This window comes from Leptonychotes weddellii, chromosome 4, assembly GCF_054177405.1.
Source record: "Leptonychotes weddellii isolate Sample4059 chromosome 4, ASM5417740v2, whole genome shotgun sequence".
Lineage (NCBI taxonomy): Eukaryota > Metazoa > Chordata > Mammalia > Carnivora > Phocidae > Leptonychotes > Leptonychotes weddellii.
In genome coordinates, this window is record NC_138372.1 from 168143347 (window position 1) to 168152393 (window position 9047).

General features: G+C 54.3%; 1 protein-coding gene across 3 annotated transcripts in view; it reads right to left on the reverse strand.

Annotated features, from left to right (window-relative positions):
• The window catches only part of AGO2 (argonaute RISC catalytic component 2), a 105367-nt gene extending 96326 nt beyond the window's left edge, over positions 1–9041 (reverse strand). For all 3 annotated transcript variants that reach the window (XM_081816626.1, XM_081816623.1, XM_081816625.1), the window contains exon 1: positions 8912–9041. Coding sequence is in view for 2 of the 3 variants with exons in the window: in XM_081816623.1 (XP_081672749.1) it covers positions 8912–8933 (22 nt within the window). In the remaining variant the exon portion in view is untranslated. The remainder of the gene's footprint in view (positions 1–8911) is intronic.
• Positions 9042–9047: the final 6 nt, after the last annotated feature.

Consider the following 9047-nt stretch of genomic DNA (forward strand, 5'->3'; position numbering starts at 1 on the left):
ATGCTGACTTCCCCACCCTCAGCCTGCACCTGCCTGCCCCTCTCACCTCACCCCCCTCCCTCCTCTTCTGGGTCTTGCTCCAAGCGCACCTGCTCGATGCACCTGCACTGTCCCCGCCCCCACGCTGCTCACTGGCCTTCACCTTCGGCAGGTACTCCAGACACGCTTCACAACTACCTCGCTGGTGTGGGTCTTGTTTTGATTGTCCATCTCCCCTCACACAAGATCCTGACTGTTCATCCCCAAAAGGCTTCACTGCCTACAGCTCAAGGTTAAGTTGTAATTACCAGTCACAGGCGCTCTGAGACACCTTCCCAGTCTAACTCGATGTTCTTGCAGTGAGCCACGTGCTTGAACATTTCACGAACGGCACGCTTCTTGAAGCAGCCGCACGCATGAGGAACAAAGCCTCCCCAGCAGTGTCCCCCCCCCGTCCCCAGTCACTGACGCGGCCACTCTAGGGTCCCCACATAGAAACTATAAGCAGAAAACTGTGTTTGGGTTCCACCCGTTTGTGACCGGGCGCATCGCTTAGAGACAGAGCCAGGTGCTTTGTAAGCATCACTCCTGTCCACGGGACCAGGCAAGGCGGGTCCCCAACTACCGTGAGCCCTAGTGGGCAGGCTTTATCCCCACACTGCGTTAGACTTGGGGCCCTTCTGAGGGATGCTGACAGGGACACTAGCTCGGAGCACCAAGGCCAAGCTTTCATCTCCCTGGTACTGAGCCTTACGAGGCAGTCATGAACACCAGGCACCCGGCAGAGGATGTTTATCAGGGACGTGGTTTTTAAAATGTTTTCTTATCCCTCACCGCTTGCAAGGAGAAGACCCAGAGGTCAACCAAGGAGAGGAAGGGCAAGATGGGAGCTCGTGTACCCACCCACAGGGGCTCTGGTGCTCAGCAGACAAGGATACACTGCCACAGTAGAGACAGTAATAATTAGGAGGCGCCTTCCGCGCACCCAGTGGGCACCGTGGCGAGCCACAGCAATCTGCCCGCGTTATCTCGTCTGATCAAAGCACCTCCACCAACAGGTGCTCATTCTCCGTATGAGGAGGGCACGGAGGTTCAGCCAGGATGCAAGTGAGGTTGGCCCGACGTGGAGCCTCTGCCCTGGGTTTGTCATGGTCGAGGGTGGGGGGGGGACCACGATGCCACAGTGACTCTAGCAAGCCCTAGGGTCTGCAGGCACCTTGGCCCCCAGCCTCTGTCCAGAGTTCTCACTCTCTGCACATCTTCCTTGGCTTTCTCCCCACCTTTTACTAGTATTTCTCTATCAATTCCTTTGTTTCTACAAAGGAACAAAGGTTGCCTGGCCTGCTAGCCGTAAGGCCCGGGGAGTCACCTCTCCTGGAGCCTGGCCCTTCTCGCGCCCTGCCCAGCCCCCTGCTCCGAGGAGGACGGCGCCAAGGACGTAAGTGCGAGTGCCCTCGGGGCCGGAGGGTCGGTCACCACCTGTAACTGAGACGCAGAAGCAGCCACCCAGTCGTGACAAATGCCCTCCCACCTTCGTGCCCTGCATAAGCTTGGTTAAAGCAAGACCGACCCGAGGGGCCTGACCGTGTGGTGAGCAAGCTCCCACTGCAGGGACGCCCCACTACCGAGTTCTTGAAGCACCCCTACTTAGTCATCAACCCTGTGGACGGGCCCACGGGGCTCAAGCTCCCCCACGAACAAATGAACAAGACATCGTACAAAAAATCCCCAGTGGTTGTATTATTCTGCTTTGAGTCAAAGCTGACAAGTTTCTCAAATGACTCTGACCTATGGAACCCCATTAAGTACCAGAGCTCAGAGCCAAAACACCCAGAATAACTTGAAAAACTACCCAACGCTGCCCCTCAGGTGACTGCCCCAGATGACCCTCGAGATGGGTTTGAGTTACAATGAAAGACATTCAGGGGAGGAACCACCTTGATCCCTGCGTCTGGCTGGTTTTAAGGCTCCCTATAGTTCTGGGTGTGCTGCTATGGGTTCTTAACGACGGAAACAGAACAGTTTTCACTGGGAACTTACTGAAGCCTCCCGAAGTAACCCTTCCAAGTCTTCTGTCCCAGCTCTAAGCAAAGGTGTGATAGGCTGTATTCAAAGCAACATGGAACCGTGCGGGGGCAGCTCAAGGAAGGAGGGGCCTTCATCAATCAGACCTGGCAGCTTTATCAGAAAAGGGAACCACAGACAGGTAAGCCTGACTTGTTCTGGTCAATCACAAAGTCCGCTTTGGAGCCCCCACACTTTCGCCTCCCAGAAACATGGCCCCAGGGCCGGCAAGCCCACTCTCTTCACATTTCTCCCGCTGGTAATGAAGATGCTCCCGGGTCCTGAGCTAGGCTCATTTTTATCTCCTCTCCCAGCCCCACCCCTCACATCAGCAGGTCTCAAACCCCGTATAAAAAGGCAACCACCTGGGACATTTGCAAAATTTAATTTCCAGGATCTTCGGGTGATTCTTCGACCAGCTGTTAGGCTAGAGAAGTGGGGCTCACTCCCCCAGGGTCCCCAGCTCCCACTCACTGAGCCCCAGCTGCGGGCACGCCCATGAGGCCGCTCCCCCTCGGCCCTTAGCCTGTCCTCCACCTCATGGAGGCCTTCCAGCCCCCTTCCCCAGGGCCCAGCTCAGTCTCAACATGTCCAAATGCCACGTGGGACTCTCTTCCCCAAAGCCTGCCGGTCTCCTACCATGTCGTACTTTTGCTGACACTGTCATCATCTGCCCATAACAAAGCTAGATGTAGTGACGCCCCCTTGGGTGTCTCTCCAAAGGTTCACAAATGTGGTCACGAAGACGAGGATTCAGCCAGCTCCCCAACCACCATCTGTGGATGCTTCCTTTGGGTGGGCTCTGCGCGGCGTGCTCATTCACGCTTTCTGAACTCCCTGCCCTGCAAGAGGGCAGGGCCAGACCATGGTGCAAATCCACACCCACCCTCACTTGAGAGTGAAGATCCAGCCCAGGGCTACTCAGCACATCTCATCCTGTCCTCTCTGAGGACAGTGAGGTCAGTGCTATCAGCCGCATCTTCCAGGTGTGAAAACAGAGGCTTAGAAAAATGACACAGCTGGCCACAGTTCCGGACCGAAGAAGGGGTAGTTCGGGGCCCAGATACCAGCAGATGTCACCAAGTAAGTGGACCCTGCCCAGTAAGTACAGACGCCAAGATCCAAACCTGGGCACAAGCTTACGTTCGGAGGGGACCCCAGGGGTCCTGTCCATCACTCCACCAAAGCCATCCCACCGGTGGGGTGGGGGGGCGCCACGGTCTCAGGCTCTGACCACCTGCCTACAATTCCCCTTTCCCACTTCCACATACTGTCCCCCACGCTGCTGCCTCTTCTTTTTTTTAAGATCTATTTATTTATTTTACAGAGAGAGAGCTGGAGAGCGTGCTCACAGGAGCGGGGGGAGGGGCGGAGGGAGGAGAGAAGCAGACTCCCCCATGAGCGTGGAGCCCAATCCCACAACCCTGAGATCAGGACCTGAGCCAAAATTAAGAGTCAGATGCTTAACTGCCTGAGCCCTCTGGGCGCCCCCCAAAGCCCCTCTTCACTTGCAGTGCTGTCAGAATCAGCAAAGCTGTGGGTGGGCTGACCCACCTTCCTTATCACCTGCACGTGGCCCCTGGGCCCTCACTACAGGGTTCCCAGGGATCCCTGGCTCCTTCCTCAGCCCCAGCCATGGCAGAAGTCAGCACAGAGGGGAGACATGAGGGGCCCGGAGCCAGCCAGGCCCAATGCCCGGCTTACAGATGAGGGAAACTGAGACGCAGGACACCACAAGGCTGGCGCCAATGACAATCCCTGTCTGTCCACTGCTTGAGCTGTGACTTGAGGGAAGTAAGAGGAAGATTAAAAGGTGGGGTTTTCAAGTTCTAGCAGGCGGGGGATGCTGCCTCTAGTCTGTAGCTAGCGATGGAAAAATCGGTGGCCATCTCTCCAGGCTTGCATCCTTCAGACCTTAGGAGGATTTCAGTAAAAGAAAAGCCACTGAAGAGTGAAACAAGTTTAAAATGAGTAAGCCCAGGGGGGCCTGGCTGGCTCAGCAGGCAGAGCATGCAGACTCTTGATCTCAGGGTCATGAGTTCGAGCCCCCTGTTGCATGTAGATCTTTAAAATAAATAAAAAAAATGTTTAAGCCCTTTATTTTTGAGCCAATCTATAAGCCCAAGATGTAAGAAATGCTTTGAGTCAGGGAGACATCCACCCTGATTTGCCCAGGCAGCCCTGGTGTATGCCTGTTTTCTCAGGGAAATAATTAGGAGCCCCCCCAACACCCTGGTTCACTTATAAAAGTTTCCAGTGTAGACAATCAAGTCTGGTCACCCAGGGTCACCCAGGTCACCCAGCTCTATTGAAAGATAAATTAGAAGGGCATAGGTGTTTGGTCATGAAGAGTAAGGACCCAGAGACCAATCAGTGGTTTCAGGTTTTTAAACTTGGAGAGAGAAAAGCAGGAAAAAAAAAAAGAAAAAAAAAATTAGAATAGTGTACCTTAGTGATACTTAAACTGGCTAGAGTGCCCATGGCCACGGCGCCACACTTGGGGTCGTCCACAGAGGACGAGGTAACAAAGTTGGGGGGAGAGCCAGGAAGTCTGGAGAAATGGTCAGGAGCAAACACAGAAGGTGACTGAGGAGATCTCCCCACCTCATACTGCAGAGGCCCCACCCAAACCTGGGGAAGAGACATCCCCATCTTCTCTGAAGATGCACAAATGCAACACGCTTCACAAGTACCACCCATGTTTTCTATACATCCTAAAACATCCCTTCTGCTCAGAACAAGATTCTTCTGCAATGGAAACTCCCAGATGCAAAGGGGTCTGCCTACAAACACTGCTTAAGATAAATGTGTCAGAATTAAAATCACAGGCAACTGGGTCTCCAACCAGCCTTATTCAACAAAACAGAGGGATCCTGAACGATAGGGCTCTTTTTAGAAAACGGGGGCGGGGGGGATAAACATACTCTGAAGAAAAGGGATTTTAAAGATTAAGTGTCTCCAACCAGTCCACAGCAGGGGGACGGGCGGGGGAGGGGTGCTAGCTTTAAAGTCCAGATTAAAGGGCCCCAAAAGACACAAAACCAAATTTATGTGTGAACTTTTATTAAAATCCACAATCCAACACAACCCACTGTAAACACACTTCTGAGATAACAAGAGAACTTGATTATGGACTGTTGTGAAATGGCACTGGGTTTACCCTATTCTTTAGGCAGGGTACTTAAGTATTTGGGGTGAAATGACAGATCTGGAATTGGCTTTCGAGTATCTCCGCAAAGCCAAAGGGGAAAAGGGGAAAATATCTGAAGCCAACGCAGATCATCTTGAGAGCTGCTGAGGCTTGGTGATGGAAAAACGGGCGAATATTGTACTAGTCACTCAAACTATTTCACAATAGAAACTATTAAAAAAAACTCAAGTGTTACATTTTGAACACCCACAGTAACGATTTATGAAACAAAAACATATTTTACCAGACGCACGTAACACTCATTACAAAGAATAAACCGGACTGACACTGTTCCAATTTTTTTTTTAAAGATTTTATTTATTTATTTGAGAGAGAGAGAATGAGAGAGAGCACATGAGAGGGGGGAGGGTCAGAGGGAGAAGCAGACTCCCTGCCGAGCAGGGAGCCCGATGCGGGACTCGATCCAGGGACTCCAGGATCATGACCTGAGCCGAAGGCAGTCGCTTAACCAACTGAGCCACCCAGGCGCCCCTGTTCCAAGTTTTGACACTGAAATTTGAAGGTAACAAGAAATAATACTCTGCTTCTGAAAACCAGATAGTTTTGAGGAGTTGCTTTTCCATCTTGTTTTCCTACACACTTATTTACAGGTTTCTTCAAGGTTTGTAACAACAGATCCGCACCGTCTGGCCTGCAGCAGCCTCACCAGCGCCGAGGGACGTCTGCCGTTGGGCAAACGCCACACCATCACTGGCGACCAGGACATAGCCCCACTGATAACTGGGGTGGGGAGAGACGTGGGGAGCAGGAGGAACCCAATGGCACCAGAAACCAGGCAGAGAGCCAGTTATTCTCAAAGTCACAATCCAGGTTAGACACCTGGCAAACAAGACTTCTAGGTCACAAAAGTTACTTTGTAGCAATGCCCAGAGGGCTATAACTCAGAGCAGGTGAGCACTATACAACCAAAGAAACAATCCCCTTAGAACAGGATCCCTCGGACAGAGTAAGATCTTTAAGTTGTTCAACATCAACAACAACAACAACAAACGAAGCTGTTCATCTCTGAAGGTTCAGGGTCACTGGAGAACCCACCTGAACCACTAACTCTTTCAAATAGTTAAAAAAAACTACCAAACCTCACATATGTAATAGCATTTACCATGAGCGTAACATATACCTACTGTGAGCTCTACCTTTTGAATTAATTTATTTAGTAAGTTGCTTAACAAGTGTATTAAAATTGGAAGTAGCAAAACGATTCGTGATTTTTCTACAATCCAGACTGAACATTTTCATTATTCTAAATTAGGAAATGTAACATTAAAAAGAGTTTCATTGAAGAAACTACTCCAAAAGTTCCTTTAAGCCAAATTAAAAGCCTTAGTATGCAGAATAAAACCGAACTGCACACAGCCTTGTAATTACAGCACACTCACAGAGCCTGAAATTTGGGTTCATTCCCATCGCGCCATTAGCGAAGAACTATCCTACAGACCCATTTATTTTTTTTTTTCAACCAAAGCTGTCCAATTCCAGGGCAGGTTTATTGGTGAACCATGAGGCCTTCTCCCCACCACGCCACGATGCAGAGGCCCACAGGAGAGCAAGATTCTTCCAAAAGGTGTTACTGACCAGAAAGGAGCCTGGAGATCCAGAGGGCTACAGGTTTTGGAAAATGAAAGGCGAGAAAAATAGCCCCGTGCAGAGCACACAGTTCAGGGTAAGCAGTGCTTCCCGAAGCTCTCATTTCAATTACACCTGAGCGCACGCGCACACCAGTCCAGTCTAGATGTAACAGGTACTTCTGACTGTGGGTCAAGGTCAAAAGGACTGGAGACCACCTCTTTAAGGAGAGTGTACAGAGTCAGCTTGGGATCAGACAGACTGTCCTAATGCTCACTGGCCATATGACCTTGGCAAGGTTCTTAACCCATGGGAGCCTCTGTTGTGTATCTTCAAAATGAACATCACCAATTCAGCGAGCCATCCTATGGATTCATTAACTTGAGACACAACACAAAGCTTGACCTTCCTCAAGGTTCTTTACTTTTTCCGGGCCTTCAACTTTTAAACTGAAGCTCTGAAAAAACCCACGCTGTATTGGTTAACACCACAGGGGCTCCCGGGAGAGCCTCCCTCCGCTAGGTGAGGGCCTCCCCTGCCATTGCATGCGGGGTGCGGAAGGGAGCGAAACCAACTGCCCAGGGTCTCAAGAAGCCAAACTGGCCCTCAGAACTGCGCCAACAGAGCCCAGGGCCCTTCCCCACCAGACCTGAGTAATCTCCCGGGTGCAGTAGTAAAACCATTCTTCAATCAAACTGCCGAGAGCCTGGAAGGGTTTAAAAGTTGGTCTCACTCAGACTTGGAGCAGCTTTCAAATTAAGTGACATCAGAAAAAAGACACTCAGAATTCACAAGGCATAGAGCTGTTTGTGAACAGACACAGCAGTGAGGGACGAGGTCAAGGGACCTGAGTGGATCAAGAGGGGGCTTCCAGACCCCCTGACTTGGAGCGAGTCTGGCACAGGTCAAGCCAGGGCCCCATCAGCATGGGGCCGTGGAGGGCCAGGCCCGGGAGTACCTAGCATGGGGCCAGGACCAAGGCTGGTGCCTGCGGGGCCTGCAGCCGGCTGCAGCCTGGCGGACAAAGGGGACAGGCAATGCCCTGTCCAAGTGGCAGGGCCAGCCGGGAAATTTAGGAGCCACGTGCCTGGCGGGAGAAGGAAAAAAGCTTTACAACACTTGACCATTTTCTTGGCCCAGCACCTCAGCCGCCCTTCCACGGCGCATTTAAAACAAGGGGGAAAACGTGTTACTCCTTTAAGTTTTTTAGAACTTTTCCAAAGAAAGAGAGCGGACTAGTAAGAAGGGGTGCTAAGGGAATCAACACATCTCCTCACCGTCTTCTAGTAAATTGTAAAAGGCAATTAGCACTTGAATAAGGAGCCGGCGTGTCTGGAATGAAAATGAGAGGCACGCAGCTTTAGGGTTTAAAGGTGCCGCTTCCCGTCCCTCTCAGTCTACAGTCCTAACTACCAACACGAATTGGCCAAAATTCAGCATTTCCAGACTTTCCTTCAGAAAAGGGGCCGCAGAAGTGCTGGCAAAGAGAAAAACGAAACTGAGTGCGCTCCAGGCTCGCCGGGCTCGGTCTGGCGCCGGAGCCGCGCGTCCCCGGCCCCCGCCGTCCGCACCCCGAGCTCGGCGCCACCGGGCCCGAACCCCCTCCGGCGCTTAGAGCCGGGCCGGCCCCGCCATCCCCGCCCGCCCCGCGGAGCGCAGCGGGGCCGGGCGCAGGAGGCCGGGCCGGGCGGCGGGCGAGGCGACGGGCGCGGGCCTCGGGCCTACACGCGGGCCGCGCGGCCGCGGCCCCGGCCTCCCGCTCCACCCGCGGGGCTCAGGGCGCGGGAAGGGCCCAGGCCGCGCGGGGCGCCCCGACGACTCGGGGCCCGAGGAGGCCCGGGGCTGCGCGCCCGCGGTGGGCCGAGGAAACGGCCGGCGGCCCGGTCCCGCCGGCCTCCCCCCGGGGGCCCCCGTCGCCGCCGCCCGCGCCCGCCCCGGGGCCCCTCCCCACCCCCGGCCTCGCCCCCCGGCCCCCGCCCGCCGCCGCCACCGCCCCCTCCCCCCGGCCCGCGCCCCCCGCCCGCCAACCGCCGCCGCCGCCGCGGGGACGAGCGCGAGCGGCCGGGCCGGCGCCCCCGCGCGAGGACTCACCGGGGCCGGCTCCCGAGTACATGGTGGCGCCGCCGAGGGGCTCCGGGGCCGAGGGGCGGCCGCGCGCGCGCCACGGGCCCCGACGCCGCGAGCCGGGAGGGAGCCGCCGGCCGCACGATCCGCCCCGGCGCGGCCG